At 43.9% G+C, this 24,375-nt stretch overlaps 1 protein-coding gene across 1 annotated transcript in view; it reads left to right on the forward strand.

The window, feature by feature from the left end:
* Window positions 1-24,375, forward strand: part of LOC126122489 (acid sphingomyelinase-like phosphodiesterase 3a) — a 538,383-nt gene that overhangs the window by 480,578 nt on the left and 33,430 nt on the right. The window contains exons 8-9 of the mRNA XM_049915090.1: window positions 5,070-5,182; window positions 11,515-11,756. Of these exons, the coding sequence (XP_049771047.1) occupies window positions 5,070-5,182; window positions 11,515-11,756 (355 nt within the window). The remainder of the gene's footprint in view (window positions 1-5,069; window positions 5,183-11,514; window positions 11,757-24,375) is intronic.

Genomic DNA, 24,375 nt, shown 5'->3' on the forward strand with positions numbered 1-24,375 from the left:
TCTCCGTTGGATCTTCTCTATGTCTTCTATCAACCTTATCTGGTACGGATCCCACACTGCTGAGCAGTCTTCAAGCAATGGGCGAACAAGCGTACTATAACCTACTTCCTTTGTTTTCGGACTGCATTTCCTTAGGATTCTTCCAATGAATCTCAGTCTGGCATCTACTTTACCGACGATCAACTTTATATGATCATTCCAATTTAAATCCCTCCTAATGCATACTCCCAGATAATTTATGGTATTAACTGCTTCCAGTTGCTGACCTGCTATATTGTAGCTAAATGATAAGGGATCTTTCTATGTATTCGCAGCACATTACACTTGAGATTCAATCGCCATTCCCAGCTGCATGCGTCAATTCGCTGCAGATACTCCTGCATTTCAGTACAATTTTCCATTGTTACAACCTCTCGATACACCACAGCATCATCCGCAAAAAGCCTCAGTGAACTTCCGATCTCATCGATAAGGTCATTTATGTATATTGTGAATAGCAACGGTCCAAAGCAGTAGCGGCAAGAGAGAATTAGGCACATCCCGCCTGGAAATTGCTGCTCGTATGGGACGAAGTTTTTCGGCATTGCTACGGGTGTGTGCAGAGTGGTTCATGGGAGGCCGTAGAACACGACGAGATGGGCCAGGTCGCACCACCCAGACCACCTCCCCTATAAGATTGACACCTCGTCCGAGAGGCATTGCAGGACAGATTTGCGTCGTTCCTCCGCTCTGCCGCAACAGTGGAACACATCGTACACCATCAGGGGTGACAGTCCGTTGCCTTTTTTTACGGTCTGAGTCGCTTTCTACATTAGGCGAATGTGCAGAAATATTCTAGACTGCAGTGGTGTGTGGATCGACGTCACTGGAGATAAGAATAGCATCAGATAGTGTTTCTGTTTGTTTGAAAATAGTGGCCGAATTTTGGTTCGCAGCAGACAGGGGGAGCGGCATCACAGCGACTGCATTCGTACAAGACATACAGCGCTAACTCAGGGCCTTATGGTGAGCTGTTCTATTGGGTAAAACCATAAATCACAGTTGGTACGTGTCCAGGGGACTGTGACAAATGTGACCTACATGAATTACGTCATGTGACCCGTAGCCAAACGCTTTCTGCACAAAACCCCAGACACCATTTTTCAGCAATACAATGCATGGCCACATTTTGCTGTACGAACACGTGCTTTTTTGGTGTCACAGGATGTCAGCCTTTTGCCCTGGTCCGCCAGATCACCAGACTTGTCGCCAATCGAAAATGTGCGGGATACTGTGAACAATGGCCGCAGTGCTGTGACTCAGTGCCAACCACCATAGATCAACTTTGGAACCAGCTGAATGCACCTTGGATGGCTACATCACAGGACGCCATTCACGCCTTATAGGCTTCGATGCCATCACGCATTGAACAAGTTATCAGGGCACATGGCGGAAACTTTGCCTACTAGGTAACAGGATACATGCGAAAAGAGGTGACTGAAGTGCTCATAATTTCAGCAGAACATGCTAAGTTACATGCCCTGTGAATATCAACCTGCATTGAAGGTGTTTTGACATCTCTGAACATGAATGTGCAACAGGGTATTGCATAATGATGCAATAAGCATTCAGGAAACATCGTTGTTGAGAAGTACAGCTGTACGTCTGCTCGCACGACGTATACACTTCACACTTCACCTGTCTGTATTTTCTAAACAATTGTTGCTCGCTGTGGTATCCTTATGAGACAACATTAACGAAAGACGTCGGGAACGTTGAAAAAGTAAGCCTTGCTTTGTGTACCACAAAATACGGGAGAAACTGTCTCGAATATGGTAAGCGACTAAAAATGTAAATTAATAACTTCCACTTCAGGGAGACCAAACATTGTAGTGCTCCCACTTACTTAGGGAGAAAGGACAGTTGAGGTAAAAATGGAACAAGCTTGGAAAGACACGTTCATTCCTCCCAACTGCTGACTGATAGCGCAGCGGTGAAAACATAGGTTGAAAGTGGTTTCTTGGACTCTTATACAAAGCATTTGAATGTGAATGGTAGAGTAATCACGTAGATATAATCGAAGAAACAATGCATTTATAAAATTTGTGCCGCACAGGGTAGCCGCGAGGTCTGACACGGCCCGCGCGGCTCCCCCCGTCGGAGGTCCGAGCCCTCCCTCGTGGATGGGTATTTGTGTTGTCCTTGGCGTAAGTTAGTTTAAGTTAGATTAAGTAGTGCATAAGCTCAGGGAACGATGATGTCAGCGGTTTGGTCCCATAAAACCTTACCACAAAATTCCAAATTATACAGTTTGTGTTATTTATTACGTTTGAAACACCGAGGTGTGCTTGGGAGCTAATCACGCTTATAAAGAAACAAACAGAATGTTCAGGATTACAATAGGCCGTGTGAGACAGTTCTGAAAGTAAATTGGGTTGGGATGGCTCAAGTTACGCATCGATCACTGCAAATTGCTATGTCATGAGGTGCCGAAGCGGTCTACGACAAGGAGATGGACGATTTTCCCCTGAAATATTTATAGAGATCATTGGTGAACCTTGGTTTATTGAAATAGAGCTCTCGTCAAATACTGTCTACGTCTGAAAGGTTAGTAACGTGTAAATACCGAAATAACCAGTGAGACCACTTATTATGTGATTGCTCATTCCCAGACGAGACTACGCTTCCTGTAGTGCTAGGAACAGACATGGAGATCATGACGTAACAATGATGTTCCTCTGACGCGCATCACATAGTTACCTCAGTAGAAGATATCAGATGTTGTATTGACGTGATGGACATTGCAAGCTGCACAGGAAACATAAATTTTAATTTTAAAAGCGGAAATTATTGTAATGTTGAAGCTTCGGCAAAGGGTGTTGTAAGTCTTAGACAACGTAATACCCAGAAAATACGAGGGCTTGCTGGAAAGTAATGCCTCCGATTTCTTATGTGACAACTCTTAAAGTTTCTTAAATAAAACAAAACATCTTAATATTTATTCTCATGTCTACATACACTCCTGGAAATTGAAATAAGAACACCGTGAATTCATTGTCCCAGGAAGGGGAAACTTTATTGACACATTCCTGGGGTCAGATACATCACATGATCACACTGACAGAACCACAGGCACATAGACACAGGCAACAGAGCATGCACAATGTCGGCACTAGTACAGTGTATATCCACCTTTCGCAGCAATGCAGGCTGCTATTCTCCCATGGAGACGATCGTAGAGATGCTGGATGTAGTCCTGTGGAACGGCTTGCCATGACACTTCCACGTGGCGCCTCAGTTGGACCAGCGTTCGTGCTGGACGTGCAGACCGCGTGAGACGACGCTTCATCCAGTCCCAAACATGCTCAATGGGGGACAGATCCGGAGATCTTGCTGGCCAGGGTAGTTGACTTACACCTTCTAGAGCACGTTGGGTGGCACGGGATACATGCGGACGTGCATTGTCCTGTTGGAACAGCAAGTTCCCTTGCCGGTCTAGGAATGGTAGAACGATGGGTTCGATGACGGTTTGGATGTACCGTGCACTATTCGGTGTCCCCTCGACGATCACCAGTGGTGTACGGCCAGTGTAGGAGATCGCTCCGCACACCATGATGCCGGGTGTTGGCCCTGTGTGCCTCGGTCGTATGCAGTCCTGATTGTGGCGCTCACCTACACGGCGCCAAACACGCATACGACCATCATTGGCACCAAGGCAGAAGCGACTCTTATCGCTGAAGACGACACGTCTCCATTCGTCCCTCCATTCACGCCTGTCGCGACACCACTGGAGACGGACTGCACGATGTTGGGGACCGTAGCCCAGCTTCATGGAGACGGTTGCGAATGGTCCTCGCCGATACCCCAGGAGCAACAGTGTCCCTAATTTGCTGGGAAGTGGCGGTGCGGTCCCCTACGGCACTGCGTAGGATCCTACGGTCTTGGCGCGCATCCGTGCGTCGCTGCGGTCCGGTCCCAGGTCGACGGGCACGTGCACCTTCCGCCGACCACTGGCGACAACATCGATGTACTGTGGAGACCTCACGCCCCACGTGTTGAGCAATTCGGCGGTACGTCCACCCGGCCTCCCGCATGCCCACTATACGCCCTCGCTCAAAGTCCGTCAACTGCACATACGGTTCACGTCCACGCTGTCGCGGCATGCTACCAGTGTTAAAGACTGCGATGGAGCTCCGTATGCCACGGCAAACTGGCTGACACTGACGGCGGCGGTGCACAAATGCTGCGCAGCTAGCGCCATTCGACGGCCAACACCGCGGCTCCTGGTGTGTCCGCTGTGCCGTGCGTGTGATCATTGCTTGTACAGCCCTCTCGCAGTGTCCGGAGCAAGTATGGTGGGTCTGACACACCGGTGTCAATGTGTTCTTTTTTCCATTCCCAGGAGTGTATTTGCAGATGTCTGCCGCTACAGGTCTCCGAATTTTAGCGTGTAACGTGACGGTGTGTAACCTAACTATGTCGGTGCGTGAGAAACAGCGTGTTCCGATCGAGTTTCGAGCTTGAAGAGTTCATCCGCAGATGGAGCACTCTTGTCTTCAACATGGCATGGCTGGACCATAAACTAACGCAACATTGACACATGCATGATAATACTGCAAAGGGTTCCTCTAAAACTGACCCCCAGTTAGGCAACAGCTTCAGTACCACCTGCGCCTCTTTGGTGCGTACATCAAAAATTTAAATGTAAAGAGACATTGAAACCCTGTTATCTGATTGGCGCTCTAGTGCCTGAGGGTATGCAAACCCTTCGACACACCTTTCAAGCGGCTATCTTCACACAGACGCTATAGCAGCATCGGAGTGTAATTCAAGTGCTCAAAAAGCATAAATACCCTTTCTTGCTTCGGATCACGTTCAGATTTTGCTTTCCACCATTACAGAGTAGGGTTTCTAGATGATGATTTCTCGTAACTACATCTTAATTTAGTTTACGTCGTGGAACTTTACATGCTGTTCTTAACTGCGATAATCGTCTGGGTACCGCTGAACGCGCAACGATAGTCGCAAAGCTTATCCGGCTATAGTGATGGCGAGGCGGGCATGATAAAGGGGACTGTCTTGGCCAACAGGTGTTCCCGTGTCATGGATTATGGTGGCTCCGGCCGTATCCCCTCGCAGGGGGCACGGCTCTGCGACCAACCCAGGGCTTCGCCTCTACAAGTTCGACACCGACACGGGGAAGGTAAGTTGCTGCTGTGCCGCTGTCATGGTTTTCGTTCTATTTTATTTTATTTTATTTTATTTTTAATAACACAATGTGTGACGCAGTTTGGTAGAAACAGTACCAATACAAAACACTGAAGGGACAATACGAAAGAGTGTAGTCAAACTCTCTGGCAGATTAGAATTATGTGCAGCCCGGTAGTTGAACTTGGGTTCTTCGTCTTTCGTGACGAAGGACCCTACCGACTGAGCTATGTGTTATTTTATGTTTTTAACTTTCTTTTTATTTATTTATTTATTTTAAGTAAAGCTCATACCTTTACTTCTACCAGTACCACTTCTCCTACGTTCCAAAAATTCGCAGACGTTTACCTGGTTGCGTTATGGGAGTAGCACTCTTGGAAAAAGGATATTGTCGGGAAAGGGTTTAGAACCAGCCTGGAAGATAGTTACCGGAATTCATTTACGGTCCACTGTAGAGTGTGCGCTGATTTGAAACTTTCTACCAGATTAAAACTAAGTGAATTGGGCTTTTTGTGAAGTTTTGGGAGTAGGAAGTGAGGTACTGCCGAAAATGAAACTATGAGTCCTGATCGAATAACCAGGACGGGAGAGAACTTGCCCGCAAAACACAAAGATCCAGGCTCGAGTCTCGTTACGACAGACAGTTTTAATCTGTTGAAATAGTTCACGGCTGAACTGCCAGATGTTAGTGTTAAACGAGTACAATATTTCGGCAAACTACCACGTTCCCATCATCAGGTACCTGAAGAATCACAGTTTTAATTTGTTATGGAAGTGTAAGATAGGTACACACTCCGCTTCAGAGTCAAAATTTTATTTTGGAAACACTCAGAATGTCTAACATATATTTTTACTTCGTTTAGTGAATTGAAATTAATTCGAAGTTCTTTGTTTGAATTCGTACGGGTGCAGGTGTAGATTGGGAGAATCATACTATTATTTCGACAGTAGCTAAATGTGCTTTATAGTGTGGAGGCTTGAAGTAAAATTTCTAAGACTAGCGTTTGAGTGAAGAAAGAATCGTACAAGCATATATAGACAGACAACATAAATTTATAAATGGTATAATATAATAATTTTAGCGGAACGGAAAAGAGGGTACAATAAATAACCTAATGATATCGTTTTTGCACAGAGGGATTTGGAAGACTGGTTACTTTTAATCGAGGATGGTGTTATCACACACAAGCTTATGCTTTCGACTCTGCATAATAAATCATGGAGTCTTCTAAAAAATTTCTCAATTTCCTATAAATACGAATTACCTTGAGCGTTTGACACAGTGACTTGGGTTTCAATTCTGAGAATGTGTTCCAGAGTTATGCATCGATCACATCCACGAGACCCAAAAATTTTAACAAAATGACTATTTTGTCGCTGTAAGGTCATCTGGCACTCACCTGACTCCTAGACACTTTGTAGTACGACTTTGGTTTTTCAGAGTGACGGGGAGCTGTATTGATGGATAAAATCGTACCCCATGGAAAAGACATCGTCCTCCGTCAGCAGATTCTTACATGTTTGGTATGAGATTCACCTAAATAGTGATTCCGTACATATTCTGTTGCAACCAAAAGCCATGACTGGTGTTTGAGCTTTTCAATATGATTAATTAGTCACAACAGTGTCACGCAAGTATTTCGCTGCAATAAAATTACTCCTACACAATCGAAACGACTTTCGCTCTCCTTTTACTAGCGGTTAATGTCGAACGAGATACCGGACTCGTTTACATGTGAAAGATCGTGTAAGGCGTGGCAATCGACAGTCATCCATTGCATATAACAGTGTCGTATTGGTAGGATAATAGCTGAGACACAGAGCGTGGAAGATGAGGTAATCTGTAATTATAAAATGTACGCAACAATATTGCAATAGCAAGCCGATGGTGGAGGCAAGAATTAACATTAGCGCAAATACGAATCTACACCTCCATTACAATGATCTTTACTTGGCTCCAAAGCCTAGGCATTAGGATGGCCTAACTTTCTTATTTGTATTCTGTTACAACTGAGAACTGCTTTTTTTTGTTCCATTTGACGAATCATCTCCCATTACAGCTCCATGACGAGAGACAGGTTTCGCCGAAGCCCGTAAGGGTCCAGAGTAATTGCATCCACTGTAACCACGCTAGATAGCAAAATTACATACAGTAGTAATGGTTGAACCAATGGTGCAAAAAGTGGTTTCAGCTTTTCTTGAGGCGTATGCACAAACATTAACCCCGCTATAAACTATATCCGAAAATTGATGTCTCAATAGATGTGACTTTTCACAATAAGGATCATATTCAATGTTTTAGGTTCAGGACCCCACATACACATCAGCATCTCTTTAAAATGCATGTAGTGAGTAAAAGTCGAGAACATTTATTGAAATTCGCATTTTTTAAAATATTTCTCCTCTTAGCCACTAAGTAAGACCTCCGTTTGTAGAGAGTATGCGTTTCTGGAAATATGTTAGTATTTCTAAGAGTGTGCTTATAGATATTTCTAAGTTCTGGGTCCCACTTACACATCGGTACATCTTTAAAATAGATATTGTTAATATAAGCCTACAACGTTAAGAAATTTTTAAAATTTTTCGTAGGGTTGGCACATACTAACCTCCAAATTCCAGCTTGTAATACACCTTACTGAAAATACGTAGGTACTGAGACGGTTAAGAAAGACATACAGGGTGAATCACATAGAGCTTGTACCACAAATATTGACGTGCCGTTTCCACATATTGGATAGCCAGTAAGGTGCTTATATTTGTTGCCTATAAAGATATTGTAAAAATACTTATAAAATATATTTTTGTGCATACAAACACTTTTTAAATCTACCAATACCTATTGATACTAACACACTGAAAGGTGCGTAAATTACAATGTAAACAGTTTTTATTGCAGGATTCTAGTACGAGTCGTTTACGAGATATCATTTTGGAAGTTTCTACACTGACATTAGTTTTTTCCCTATAACCCGTAAAGTTGCTATATACGATGTTGTTATGTTTGCTTACAGTATGCTTGTGTGTTATTTGAATGCATTACGACTTGGTTGTCAGTTAATGTGTGACGCCTCAAGCTGCAGTTCGTGAGTGGACAACGGTATTTACCAGTGTAGAATAAGTTGACATGCTCATGGTCTATGGAGAGTGTAGGAAGAATACAGTTCTTTCTTGTATAATGTAGGAGGCAACATATCTAATAAACGTCAATCATCTCAACAGTTATTTACCAAACTCTTCAGGCAGTTACGTGAAGAGTGATAGTGTAATACCTAGACGACGTAACAGAATGAAACAAATGACGACAGGAGAGTGGGAAATAAATGTTATACCTGCTGTTGCAGCTGATTTGCATGTTATCTCCCATGCAAATGTATGAGGAGGTGGTATAAGTCAGACAAGTGTCCTATGCATTCTCCGTCGACGTAGGTTCAACCCTCATCCCATATCTCTCCATCAAGAGTTGCGAAGAAACGATTATTAGTCTCGTGTTAACTTTTCTACATATGAATTAAGAGAGAATACTCCGGATACATCATGTATCTCGTTTAGCGATAAAGCCACATTTACCCATCAAGGCAGGGAAATCCACCTAAACATGTACTGCTTGTCTGTTGACAGTACTCGTTGGCTTCGTCAGGTGGAAAGTCAGCGTCCATGAAAAGTGTCATGGTGAACCATCAGGTGGTATGACGTTTTTGGTAGACGGAACACATATCGCACACCAGTATAGCCGTTTCCTAATAGATCATCTTCCAATGATGCTGTAAGACAACCCGCTGCAGACTAGGAGGAACCTGTGGTACCAACCTGAGGCTGTCTAGCACATAGAATACGAAATACTACAGCATATCTTCGCGTATTGTTTCCAAATCGTTGTATTGGACGCAGAGGACCTGCACCCTGCCCACCCATTCTCTGGATTTGACTCCTGTAGACTTTACTCTGTGAGCAAAGCTCAAAGACGCTGTCTACAAAGGCCGTACCAACGACATCCGATGAAATGCAACGACGTACTACTGCAGCCTGCGCGGACATCTCCGATCAGATGCTGTCATATTTGCAGCAGTGTTTCCGTGTCAGACTGGAAGCGTGTATTGCCGCTACTGGTTGTTGTTTTGAATGCTACCTGTGATGGTCCACTGTCTCTTTACTGGTCAGGATCCACGTAATTAGTGTATACACTTGTGTTGTTCTTAACTTAGTGTTGCCATAGGTTTTGTAAAAGTGTCGGTGTGGGATCATTTCAAAATACGATACCTGGTAAGCGATTCACACTGAGTCCTGCAATGAACACCACTGACAATCTGATTTACCCTCTTTTAGTTTGTTAATGTCACTAGGCAGTGTTACATTTACAAAAGGGTATGTAAGGACGAAAATAGACTTTCTAAGTACACACATCAAGAAACGTTTTGCATCACTCCGGTTCCGATAACTCCTAAAGGTAGACGTCGACTGTGGATATTTTATCACAGACACAGTCCCTTCGACTGTTCAAAGATGTCGCTAAACCCGCCCAAAGATGTAAACAACCACGCATGAGCAGAACCTATTAGACGGAGGGGCTACGACAGCCGCTCAGTTCCCGCCATTCCACAAGGTACACGGTTGGTGTTGTCTGTAGTTCAACCATGCCTAGACGGTCAATACTGCGGTTCGATCGCGTCCGCATTGTTACTTCGTGCCAGGAAGGGCTCTCAGTAAGGGAAGTGTCTATGCAACTCGGAGTGAACCAAAGCGATGTTATTCGGACATGGAGGAGATACAGAGAGACAGGAACTGTCGCTGACATGCCTCTCTCAGGCCAACCAAGGGCTACTACTGCAATGGATGACCGATACCTACGGATTATGGCTCTGAGGAACCCTGGCAGCAACATCACCATGTTGAATAACGCTTTTCGTGCAGCCACAGGATGTGTTACGACTCAAACTGAGCGCAATAGGTTGCATGAAGGGCAACCACGACACCATGCAGCGTGGTGCAGATGGGTCCAACAACATGCCGAATGGGTTGCTCAGGATTGCCATCAAGTCCTCTTCACTGATGAGTGTCGCATATGCTTTCAACCAGACAGCCATCAGAGACGTGTTTGGAGACAACCCGGTCAGGCTGAACGCCTTAGACACACTGTCAGACGAGTGCAAAAAGGTGGAGGTTTCCTAATGTTTTGGAGTGGCATTATGTGGGGCCGACGTACGTCGCCGGTGGTCATGGAAGCCACCGTAACGGCTGTGCGATACATGAATGCCATCCTCCGACCGATAGTGCAACCATATCGGCAGCATATCGGCGCGGCATTCCTCTTCATGGACGACAATGCGCGCCCCCATCGTGCACATTTTGTGAATGACTTCCTTCAGGTTAACGACATCGCTCGACTAGAGTGGCCAGCATGTTATGCAGTCATGAACCCTATTGAACACGCCTGGGATAGATTGAAAAGGGATGTTTGTGGGCGACGTGACCCACCAAACACTCTGAGGGATTTATGCTGAATCGCCGTTGAGTATTCGGACAATCTGGACCAATAGTACCTTGATGAACTTGTGGACAGTATGCCACGACGAATACAGGCATGCGCCAATGCAAGAGGACGTGCTGTATTCTACTGGTGTGTACCACATTCTTGACCACCACCTCTGAAGCTCTTGTTGTATGGTGGTACAACATGCAATGTGTCGTTTTCATGAGCAATAAAAAGGGCAGAAATGATGTTTATGTTGATCTCTATTACAATTTTTTGTACAGGTTCCGGAACTCGGAACTGAGGTGATGCAGACTTCTGTTGATGTGTGTATTATTACAATCTGTTTATTGGCCAAAAACACGAGCCCCCGTCCTCTAAACCATTCTGTTAAAACCGCACATCAATAGCACTTTCCATTACCGCAATATTTATCGTACAAGTTTTAGGTGGTTCACTCTGTGTGTTCCACTACATTCTAGTGTACTATAGTGAATACGAAATTTTGAAGAATAGCTATGTATATCACAAGAGTGAATTATTCTTTATAGTTGCATGAATCAGTATGAGACATCGTATGTATGACAGTATTATTGTAGTCCACATGGATTAGACATAGAGGGAAAAGTGAATTTCAGCATTTCCTAGAATTACAGTGACTGTCATCCATCCATTGCACCTGCCCAAGGTGCACAAACACCCAACGATAGAAATGCACAGTATTAAATACAGAGGGCAATTCAGGTGTTAGGCAGCACTGATTGCTTCCTAGACTTGCAGGTGGTTGTTAAACGACATCTGCGGAAGCAGATACGCCTCACGTGAGACCACCACACCACTAAGTAGACTGCGCATTGCAGGTGTTGGACTACGCACAGTACTTCCTGGACCTGCAGCAGGTGGCGGCGCGGGAGGCGTTGGTTCAGCAGCAGCAACAGCAGCAGCAGCACCAGCACCACCACCACCACACGCCACACGCCGACGAATGGCAGCTCGAGTACAACTTCACTTCCTACTACGGCGTCCACGAGATCTCGCCGGAGACTCTCGCTGGCCTCGCCGAGGCCTTCCCGGACCCAGCACGTGCCAAACTAGCCAACAAGTAAGCCCAGGCGTCGATGCACACGGTGTTCCCCCACGTGCAGGTTTTACTACTGCAGAACGGCAACAATTAATGAAACGTATAGCAACAAAGACGTAACAGCGCTGCTTCTAGTCTGCTCGTTTTTCCAATAATTTGGATTTATTATTATTATTGTTATTATTATATTTCATTTCCTATCGTTAAAGGTAAAGTAGGCTGTTCGAGCAATGATCCAGTGTAGAGTCTCTGACTTCTCAGCCAAATACCAGGCGAGTCTTACAACTAAGGAGAGCCTTGGTCAGAAATTGGGGATCCGAATTTTTTGTTTCTAATCACCAGTCTTCTGACTAGTCGGATGCAGCCCGCCACGAATTGCCCTTCTGCACCAACCTGTTCATGTCAAACTAGCAATAGCAGACTACGCCCTCCATTACTTGCTGGATGCATTCCAATCCCTGCCTTCCCCTATAGGTTTTACACTCTACACCATCCTCTATTACCATGGTGTTGTTCATTGACGTCTTAACATATGCCCTATCATGCTGTTTCTGCTTCTCGTCATTGTTTACCAAATATTCCTTTCCCCGCCGATTCTACAGAGAACCGATTCTAAAGAGAACCTCATTACTCATCTTATCAGACCACCTAATTTTCCACGTATTAAATGCTTCAGATCTCTACTGATCAGGTTTTCCCACAACCCATATTTCACTACCATATACCACTATACTCCAGACGCACGTTTTCAGATATTTTTTTCCTGAAATTAAGGCTTATGTTTGATGTTGTTGTTGTTGTTGTTGTTGTGGTCTTCAGTCCAGAGACAGGTTTGATGTAGCTCTCCATGCTATTCTATCCTGTGCAAGCTTCTTCATCTCCCAGTACCTACTGCAACCTACTTCCTTCTGTATCTGTTTAGTGTATTCATCTCTTGGTCTCCCTCTACGATTTTTACCCTCCACGCTGCCCACCAATGCCAAATTTGTGATCCCTTGATGCCTCAGAACATGCCCTACCAAGCGGTCCCTTCTTCTTGTCAAGTTGCGCCACAAACTCCTCTTCTCCCCAATTCTATTCAATACCTCCTCATTAGTCATATGATCTACCCATCTAATCTTCAGCATTCTTCTGTAGCACCACATTTCAAAAGCTTCTATTCTCTTCTTGTCCAAACTATTTATCGCCCATGTTTCACTTCCATACATGGCTACACTCTATACAAATACTTTCGGAAACGACTTCTTGACACTTAAATCTATAATCGATGTTAACAAATTTCTCTTCTTCAGAAGTGCTTTCCTTGCCATTGCCAGTCTACATTTTATATCTTCTCTACTTCGACCATCATTAGTTATTTTGATCCCCAAATAGCAAAACTCCTTTACTACTTTAAGTGTCTCATTTCCTAATCTAATTCCCTCAGCATGTTTGATACTAGTAGAATTCTCTTGGCCAGGAATGCTCTATTTCCAAGTGCTGCTCTTCTTTTCATATTGTCTTTGCATCATCCACTATGAGTTATGTTGCTCCCTAGGAAGCAGAAATCTCTAACTTCATCTACATCATGACATGACGTTAAATTTCTCGCTGTTCTCACTTATTCTCCTTCTCATAATTTCCGTCTTTTTTCGATTCACTCCCAATCAATACGCTCTGTTCATTAGACCGTTCATTCCATTCAGCCGATCCAGTAATATTTCTTCTTCTTTCTAAGGATAGCAATGTCATCAGCGAATTTTATTACTGATATCCACTCACCACGAATTCTAACCTAACTCTTATCCGGCTTTGCGTTGGTTCATAGAGTTATTGGATTTCGTCCTGAGGGATATCTTTCTAGATTTTAACTAACTGACGTGTTACATCGTCAAAATTCCGAGCTGGTTGGAGGGCCCTCCCATAATGCTCCAAACTTTCTCAACTGGGGAGAGATCCGGTGACCTTGCGGCCAGGGTAAGGTTCGGCAAGAACGAAGACAAGTAGTAGGAAATCCCGCCATGTGCCGGCGGGAATTTTCTTTGCTGAATTTGAAGTCCAGGATGACTTGCTGCGTCAGGCAATAGAACAGGGCGTAGAATATCGCCGACCTACCGCTTTGCTGTAAGGGTGTCGTGGATGACAACCATAGGGGCCGTGCTTGAAAAGAAATGGCAGACCAAAACATCAATTCTTGTTGTCGCGTCGTCTAGTGGGCGTCACTTAGGCTGGTATCCCATCGCTGTCCGAGACCTCTCCAGACTTGCTTAGTCTGCAGTATCACTGAATACACTAGAACTGTCTTTATTAATGAGTGCCGCTTAGAACTGAGCTTTCATGACCAGCGAGGACATGTATAGAAACACCCCGAAAAGCGATGGGATAACAACCCGACTGCCGCCGATCATACTGTTTTACAACGAGTAGTGACGGTCTGGGGTGCCATTTCTTTTCATATCAGTCATCCATGGCATGGCTATAGTACAGAAATACGTCAAGGGCTTGCATTTCAGCTAGATAATGCCTGTCCGCACACGGCGAGAGCTTGTACAGCTTGTCTTCGGGCGAGGCCAGCCATATATCCGGATCTCTCCCCAATTGTGTACGTTTGGAATATTATGGGCAAGACCCCATAGCCATCACGGGATGTTGAAGATGAATGGCTTCAATTTGACATAGTTGGGCACGATATTGCTCACGAGGAGACCCAACAATCCTGTCAATCAATGTGAAGCCGAACAACCGCTCGCATAAGGGCCTGAGGTGGACCAACAACCCTTTACTGACTTGCTTGATTTGTGGCGCTCTTTCTCTCGAATAAATCACTCAATTTTTCAGAAACTGTAATCATTTGTTTGTCTGCACATGTACATCACTTCACCCGCCTTCCGTCCAATTAGGGTAATTCCTCTTAGATTATTTTTCTTAGAGTAAATATATTTTTCTTATAGATTCTTCCAGCAATGACCCATTGAAGAAAAAGGACTCTTCAACCAAATACTAAGAGAGGTGATAGTGGGGAAGACGGAATCCCATTTTGGAACATTTGGGAGAAGATTTACAATCGCCATACAACAAAAGAAAAACCCCACAAAAACCTTGGATAGTACCGGGGGATGGGAAGTACGTTTAATTTACTTCCTCAGCAAGAATATGAAGGCTGTTGAATGTGAATGTGTTTTCATTCATTTGTACACTATGTATTGTTGTTTAGCATATGACTAATACTCATAATTCTCGGGAGATAATTACAGGTGTATACATAGTGGCTGTATCTTAATTAATGGCGTAAACACATACAGTTGAAAATAGAAGGTACAAAAAGCGAAAGAGAATCAGTAAACATAGGTCCGCTAACTAACTGTTGACGAGATAACTGAGACTTTGTGGTTACTAGTTGCCACTGACATGAATCTGTGTAAGCACCGCGTGCTGATCCGTAGTATAGTTTTTGTTTACATTTGCGAGACGTGGAATTGTAAACACAATGGATACGACAGTGGAGTACACATGTTTGAGTGGCACTCATGGCAGATGTTTGTGGAGCGTCAGTTGTCTTGTAGGAGTTTTGGTGGTAACACTGATCGTAAGGGAGTATTCGGGTATGCATTTAATGTATGTTAGGGCTAATGACAATGCACGAGAGGCTGTACGATTGTACCAAGATGGATACCATGTTCAAAGCCACCAGGATCCTTTACAAGGGAGCATTATCGCGTCTGAGAAACTGAGAGCTTTGCATATGCTGTGGGAGAGGGTAGGGCAGCACGAATTACACATGTACGTGAAGAAGTGGTGCTAGAAACAGATGAAAACTCTCCAGGCATCACGACAGGGACACTGGCCACACAAATTCCTCGAATAAACCATCGCAATGTTTGGAGAAGAATGCATTGCAAAGCAGTGTACCCGTACCAACCCCAAAGTCTTAAGCGTCTTAGTGAGGCGTTCTTCGGTCCTAGACTAACTCTCTGTCAGTGGATGAAACAACAAGCTGTTGGCAACCCTTCATTTCACAGTAAAATTTTATTTACAGGTAAAGCAGAGTACATTCGTGATGGTGTATTTAATTATTATAATTGTAGCAATTGGAGTCATCTATGCTCCAACTCACAAGCTATACATAATTCTCTCATTGAATGTGTGATTAATGGTACTAAATGGGCGTCTGATTGGCCGTGAATATTACCAAACAAACTCAATGGACGGAATTACCTTTGGTTTCTGAGGCATCCTTGTGCAGGATTACGTGAGAATGTTTCTTCAGAGTGATGCTAGACCATATAATACATGCATGGTGGAGCACCGGCACATTTTGATGCTATGGTGAAACCACATCTAATGCGCCGATAGGTCAAAGCTAGACTGGGCGAGGAGGACCTGTAACGTGCCCTTCAAAATCACCTGACCTGAACCCCATGGATTTCTGTGTTTGAGGCCACCTTATAGGTGTAGTGTAGGCCACGCCGGTTACACGGTTTAGGAATTGGAGCAAACTCGTCAGTGCTTGTCAAGCATATCGAAACAGGCGTATTTGGGAGGACTCGAGACTCATTGCGTCGGCGGTACAGGCCTGCCTTCGGGTATAGGGACGACACTTTGAACACCTCCGTTCATTACGAGTACAGTTATGTTACTGTTGTCATGCTGTTGTGATTCTTGAAGTTTTCCCGGCGTACTGAATATTCTATGAGGTCCTGGGATTTCAGCTACATCTTATTGATTTCTTGCCACAATATTTCGGCTGCCAACCGTTCAGCCATCTTCAGGTGCTCGCCAATAGAGACTATGAGTTCACGGTGTCGGCTTTATAGCAAACATTTGTGCTGCGACGCATGTGCATAGGCGGCAATCAGAGGAGCGTCCTCTATCGAAATCCGCGCCCTCTGCAAATACTGCTCCATCTGTGGCGCGCAGGCTCATGCTTAAAGGTGGAACTACATGTCCGCCCGCTGTCAGAACGTGCGCTCGCTACGCTAACAAGAAACGTCAGATGTCGCCAAACATGTAGTTCTGAATAAAATGTTTTCCCTCAGAAGAAATTAAAGAGATCAACGGGTCCCAAGCCTTATCCAATTGAAAGCCCCCATCACGAATTGTAAGATCCTTAAAAAAAGAAGAAAACAAAAACCTCCTGGTCTCGGCTAGATCCTTTTGGGACTCACTAATTAAAGAATCGGTCTAAATAGGTCTAGAACAAGATCTTACAAATCGTTGCGATGTGAGTTCTATAATTTATTCTGATACAAAATATTTTATTCATAATGACACGTCTCACATCTGGCAACATCTTACGTTTGTTTTTTGCGCCACTACCAAGAGTGCCGCCAGAAGGCGTGCAGGTAGTTTCACTTTTACGCATGCGCCTGCGAACCAAAAATGGAACGCTGTTTTCATAGGGCGTGGATTTCGATAGACGACGCTCCTGTGACGGCCGCCTATGCTCATGTGGTGCCGCGCCAATTTTTGCTATAAAGCCGACTGTCTCCAGTGGCGGATACCTGAAGATGGCTGAACGGTTGCCAGCCGAAATATTGTGGCAAGAAGTCGAGATCCGTCTGCCCCGAAACCTCTTATGATATATTGTCGTGCTCATTCAGTAAACCTACACGCCTACAAAAGTATCGACAATAATTTTTGTTAATGTTGTACAATATTCATATATTTTCCTAAATGGGATGACGGTTACACAAAATCGTCAGTGGTGGTTAGTAACCACAAAGTCGCTATTAGGCCGTAAACCCGTGTTTTGGAGACCTATGTTTACTGAAACTTTTTTATCCTATTATCATGTACAGTCAATTCTATACGCTTAAGCCATTAAATATGGTAGAGCCTGTATAAAAGAATAAGAAACGATGAACTTTCAAAGGTTACATATGTTTAATAACTACGTCTAGTTCTTCATTTCAGTGCACTGTCTCCAGTTTTGCTAACAGGTAATTCTATTCACTACGTGGTTATCCTCGAATGCAACACTAGCTGGCAACGCGATACATAGCTTGGTGTGCAGCTCGGCAGTCACAATGTGGATCGGGCAGCTTGCCCCACCGGTGGGAGCGCCTTTCCACCTGGCGTGGCCCTTTGGCATTCGATCCACGGCAGCCCAGGCCTTGTGTGATAGGCGAGATCCAGCTGGGAGAGCAGCACCTGAGAAGATGTCGGCAAGGAGGTCGGTGAGGAGCAGTAGCAATAATGAACCTGCGTAGTATTTGCACAGGTGCAGAATTGCTACTGTTACCCACTGATCTTACCATTCTTCGGGAGTTTTAAAAACCTCTGGCAAGTATTCAGAGGCACCACGCACGGTAGGATGTCGTGAGCGTAGTATTTTAAGATCACGGGCCTACTACTCTTTTGTGTATTGTTCTCAGTGCAATAAAAAATGTCTTTAGAAAAATGCCACGTATGGCCTGTTCTTACACGAACATTCGACCCAAGAAATGAATTTTTGATGGAGTGTGACTACGTTTTAAAAATATATTCAAAAGTAGTTAGTACTTACCTTGCAACGCAAGACTCTTATGGACACAAGTGAATTTTATGGCCATCGTTACAGAATGTGATCAAAAGTATCCCGACACCCATAAAAACATACGTTTTTCATATTACGTGCATTGTGCTCCACCTACTGCCAGGTACTCCATATCGGCAACCTCAGTACTCGTTAGACATCGTGAAGCAGAACGGGGCACTCCGCGGAACTCACAGACTTCGAACGTGGTCAGGTGATTGGGGGTCACTTGTGTCATACTTGTGTCACCGCCGACAGTTGAAGAGGGTCGTAAAGTGTAATAGGCAGACATTTATCCAGACCATCACAAAAGAATTCCAAACTGCATCAGGATCCGTTGCAAGTACTGTGACAGTTAGGAGAAAGGTGAGAAAACTTGGATTTCATGGTCGAGCGGCTGCTCATAAGCCACACATCACGCCGGCAAATGCCAAACGACGCCTCGCTTGGTGTAAGGAGTGTAAAAATTGGGCGATTGAACAGTGGAAAAACGTTGAGTGGAGTGACGAATCGCGTTACACAATGTGGCGATCCCACGGCTGCGTGCCGGTATCGTGAATGCCCGTTGAACGTTATCTGCCAGAGTGTGTTATGGTGTGGTCGTGTTTTTCGTGGAGGGGACTTGCACCCCTTGATGTTTGGCGTGACACTATCACAGCACAAGCCTACATTGATGTTATAAGCAGCTTCTTGGTTCCACAGTTGAAGAACAACTCGGGGATAGTGATTGCATCTTTCAACACGATCGAGCACCTGTTCATAATGCACGGCCTGTGGTGGAGAGACATCCCTATAATGAACTGGCCTACACAGAGTTCTGACCTGAATCCTATAGATCACCTTTGGGATGTTTTGGAACGCCGACTTCGTGCCAGGCCTCACCGACCTACATCGAGATCTCTCCTCATTGCAGCACTCCGTGAAGAATGGGCTGCCATTCCCCAAGAAACCTTCCAGCACCTGATTGAACGTATGCCCGCGAGAGTGGGAACTGTCGTCAAGGCTAATGGAGGTCCTACACAATACTGAATTCCAGCATTACCGATGGAGGGCGCCACCAACTTGTAGATCATTTTCAGCCAGGTGTGCGGATTCTTTTGATCACATAGTGTAGTTTATATTGTTTGCAGTTAAGCCCATTATTAAGATTCCTGTTGAAGGAAGATGAGATGTCATACTCGCAGTTGAGCGCAGAGAGCAAAATGCATACAATGCCACGAAAATAGTCTTATCTTTAGACATTTGTTTATCGTTACTGCATAGGTTCCTTGGTCGACGCCAAGATGATTAAAATTCTTCTAGTTGTTTTAACGTGTCATTGTGTAATATAATTTAAATATTAACTTAAGATAAATGGTCCGACGTTATTACAAAGTCCTTCCACAGAACAAGACCAATATTTTACACAATTACGTGTTGCAGCACCCAGAAGAATTTTGATCATGTCTAACACTGACGTCGGAATGAAAAGCAACGATGGATGGGTAATTTAGAATCAAATCATTGCCATTGATACAAGAAAGAATACATTTGTCCACACATGAAACAAGTGACATACTGGTTTATCAGATAAGAGAGAACAGAACCACAAAAAATTCGTAGTCATTTTAATAAACTAGAGTGGGATGTATTCAACAAGCCGACCTTTCGGATGGATTAATAAGATATCGGTTCTGTACTATGTGCATCGGATGCTAAGAGCTTCACTTTACACCGAACGTGAAGTTTGAACTCAATTAATGGCAATTAAGGATCTGAAAATGCTGCAAGCAATATTACCCAAAGCTGCCCGATTTGAGCGACAACCTCAGCACGTTTCTCTAACTTGTTGCATGATGAGGACCATCAGAAAGTAACTTCAGCGTAAATTACTATATAAGTCGTCTATAGCAACAAACGTGGAAGCAACACTTCGAGACACTGACATAAGACCACCAAGAAACGCAGACATGAACAGACAAATCAGCTCAACGGAGTACGTTGCGTGGTTTCAAACGGATACACTGGCACAGATCAAGCAGGCCCGCTCGCTTACTCTATTGTCTTACGCTGTTGCTGTTGTTGTGGTCTTCAGTCCTGAGACTGGTTTGATGCAGCTATCCATGCTACCCTATCCTGTGCAAGCTTCTTTATCTCCCAGTACCTACTGCAATCCACATCCTTCTGAATCTGCTTAGTGTATTCATCTCTTGGTCTCCCTCTACGATTTTTACCCTCCACGCTGCCCTCGAACACTAAATTGGTGATCCCTCGATGTCTCATAACATGTCCTACGAACCGATCCCTTCTTTTTGTCAAGTTGTGCCACATACTCCACTTCTCCCCAATTCTATCCAATACTTCATCATTAGTGATGTGATCTACCCATCTAATCTTCAGCATTCTTCTGTAGCACCACATTTCAAAGCTTCTGTTCTCTTCTTGTCCAAACTATTTATCGTCCATGTTTCACTTCCATACATGTCCACACTCCATACAAATACTTTCAGAAACGACTTCCTGACACTTAAATCTATACTCTATGTTAACAAATTTCTCTTCTTCAGAAACGCTTTCCTTGCCATTGCCAGTCTACAATTTATATCTTCTCTACTTCGACCACCATCAGTTATTTTGCTCTCCAAATAGCAAAACTCCTTTACTGCTTTAAGTGTCTCATTTCCTAATTTAATTCCTTCAGCATCACCTGACTTAATTCGACCACATTCCATTATTCTCGTTTTGCTTTTGTTGATGTTCATCTTATATCCTCCTTTCAAGACACTGTCCTTTCCGTTCAACTGCTCTTAAAGTCCTTTGCTGCCTCAGATAGAATTACAATGTCATCGGCGAAACTCAAAGTTTTTATTTCGTCTCCATGGATTTTAATACCTACTCCGAATTTTTCCTGTACTGCTTGCTCAATATACAGATTGAATAACGTCGTGGAGAGGCTACAACCCTGTCTCACTACCTTCCCAACCACTGCTTCTCCTTCATGCCCCTCGACTCTTATAACTGCCATCTGGTTTCTGTACAAATAGTAAATAGCCTTTCGCTCCCTGTATTTTACCCCTGCCACCTTTAGAATTTGAAGGAGAGTTTTCCAGTCAACATTGTCAAAAGCTTTCTCTAAGTCTACAAATGCTAGAAACGTAGGTTTGCCTTTCCTTAATCTTTCTTCTAAGATAAGTCGTAGGGTCAGTATTGCCTCACGTGTTCCAGCATTTCTACGGAATCCAAACTGATCTTCCCCGAGGACGGCTTCTACTAGTTTTTCCATTCGTCTGTAAAGAATTCGTGTTAGTGTTTTGCAGCTGTGGCTTGTTAAACTGATAGTTCGGTAATTTTCGATTCTGTCAACACCTGCTTTCTTTGGGATTGGAATTATTACATTCTTCTTGAAGTCTGAGGGTATTTCGCCTGTCTCATACATCTTGCTCACCAGATGGTAGAGTTTTGTTAGGACTGGCTCTCCCAAGGCCGTCACTAGTTCTAATGGAATGTTGTCTAGTCCCGGGGCCTTGTTTCGACTTAGGTCTTTCAGCTCGCTGTCAAACTCTTCACGCAGTATCGTATCTCCCATTTCATCTTCATCTACATCCTCTTCCATTTCCATAATATTGTCCTCAAGTACATGGCCCTTATATAGACCCTCTATATACTCCTTCCACCTTTCTGCTTTCCCTTCTTTGCTTAAAACTGGGTTCCCATCTGAGCTCTTGATTTCATACAAGTGGTTCTCATTCCTCCAAAGGTCTCTTTAATTTTCCTGTAGGCAGTATCTATCTTACCCCTAGTGATATAAGCCTCTACATCCTTACATTTGTCCTCTAGCCATCCCTGCTTAGCCATTTTGCACTTTTTGTCGATCTCATTTTTGAAACGTATGTATTGCTTTTTGCCTGCTTCATTTACTACATTTTTATATTGTCTCCTTTCATCGATTAAGTTCAATATTTCTTCTGTTGCCCAAGGAGTTCTACTAGCCCTCGTCTTTTTACCAATTTGATCCCCTTCTGCCTTCACTACTTCATCCCTTAGAGCTACCCATTCTTCTTCTACTGTGCTTCTTTCCCCCAGTCCTGTCAATTGTTCCCTTATGCTCTCCCTGAAACTCTGTACAACCTCTGGTTCTTTCAGTTTATACAGGTACCACCTCCTTAAATTCCCACCTTTTTGCAATTTCTTAAGTTTTAATCTACAGATCATAACCAATAGAATTTCCCCTGGAAATGTCTTAGAATTGAAAACCTGGTTCCTAAATCTCTGTCTTACCATTATATAATCTATCTGATACCTTCTAGTATCTCCAGGATTCTTCCATGTATACAACGTTCTTTCATGATTCTTGAACCAAGTGTTAGCTATGATTAATTTATGCTCTGTGCAAAGCTCTACCAGGCGGCTTCCTCTTTCATTTCTTAGCCCCAATCCATATTCACCTTCTATGTTTCCTTCTCTCCCTTTTCCTACTCTCGAATTCCAGTCACTCATGACTATTAAATTTTCGTCTCCCTTCACTACCTCAATAATTTCTTTTATCTCATCATCCATTTCTTCATCATCTTCAGAGCTAGTTGGCATATAAACTTGTACTACTGTAGTAGGCGTGGGCTTCGTGCCTATCTTGGCTACAATAATGCGTTCACTATGCTGTTTGTAGTAGCTTACCGGCACTCCTGTTTTTTTATTCATTATTAAACCTACTCCTGCATTACCCCTATTCGATTTTGTGTTTATAACCCTGTATTCACCTGACTAAAAGTCTTGTTCCTCCTGCCACCGAACGTCACTAATTCCCACTATATCTAACTTTAACCTATCCATTTTCCTTTTTAAATTTTCTAATCTACCTGCCCGGTTAAGGGCAGAATGCCAGTTTCCTTTTCCTGATAACGACGTCCTCCTGAGTAGTCCCCGCCCGGAGATCCGAATAGGGGTCTATTTTACCTCCGGAATATTTTACGCCATCATCATTCATCCATACAGTAAAGCTGCATGCCCTCGGGAAAAATTACGGCCGTAGTTTCCCCTTGCTTTCAGCCGTTCGCAGTACCAGCACAGCAAGGCCGTTTCGGTTAATGTTGCAAGGCCAGGTCAGTCAATCATCCAGACTGTTGCCCCTGCAACTACTGAAAAGGCTGCTGCCCCTCTTCAGGAACCACACGTTTGTCTGGCCTCTTAACAGATACCCCTCCGTTGTGGTTGCATCTACGGTACGGCTGGATCGCTGAGGCACGCAAGCCTCCGCACCAACGGCAAGGTCCATGGTTCTCAACCAGCTAAAGACTGCGATACCAGCAGTATTTGATGTCTTGGAATTAGCATCTTTGCAGTATGCCTCCACTTCAAAATACCTGGAAGAAGAATAGTCTTGAAAGTTGATATAGGTGGCATAATGTCTGTTGAGAGTGGGAGACAGTGAGCTAATGACACCGGATATTATTCAGTTGTTGAGTGTCTGGTAACTGGGTAATGACGCGACCTTGTTATAGAAACCATCGCAACTTTCACCTGCGATTATTTGGTGAAATCAAGCAATAGATGTATCAGACTTTCTAAACTAATCCTCCAGAAAGGTAACGTCGTCATCTGCCGCGTCTTTCATTTACTCTTTTAAAACTTGTTTCTTTTTCCTTTATTGAGTTTCGATTCCCCCCGAAGGGAGCGAGCTGGCAGCAGCTTAGTTTGCCGCTCTTTAGCCTACAGAATTGTTTAAACATAAGAAGAAGATAATAAACAATAAAAGCAGGTGATAAAAACGGTGGCTTAAATTGTTAAAATGGCGGAAAACTGTGGAAGTTAAAACATAAAACAAAGGGTTGGCGATTCGAATAAAAGACACAGGAAGCAGACAGGTAAAATAGTAGAGAGACAATTAAAAAAACACAGCAACAGTCTGGTATTTGTTCGCTAGAGATATAAAAATCACACCCAGCGACAGTATGATTTCCGTTCTCAACTCTTCGGAAGAGACGAACAGCATTTAACACTCACTTGAAACACTGCGCTAAAAGGTTGGCACGAAGATGACACACCACAGCCAAGGGCAGATTGGGAGGGGGGGGGGGGACCTGGACACATCAGGGGATAAAACTTGGTGTTCTTTTTCTTTCTTTATCGAATTTCAATTCCCCCCCGAAGGGAGTGGGCTGGCAGCAGCTT

The sequence above is a fragment of the Schistocerca cancellata genome, chromosome 1 (genome assembly GCF_023864275.1).
Source record: "Schistocerca cancellata isolate TAMUIC-IGC-003103 chromosome 1, iqSchCanc2.1, whole genome shotgun sequence".
Lineage (NCBI taxonomy): Eukaryota > Metazoa > Arthropoda > Insecta > Orthoptera > Acrididae > Schistocerca > Schistocerca cancellata.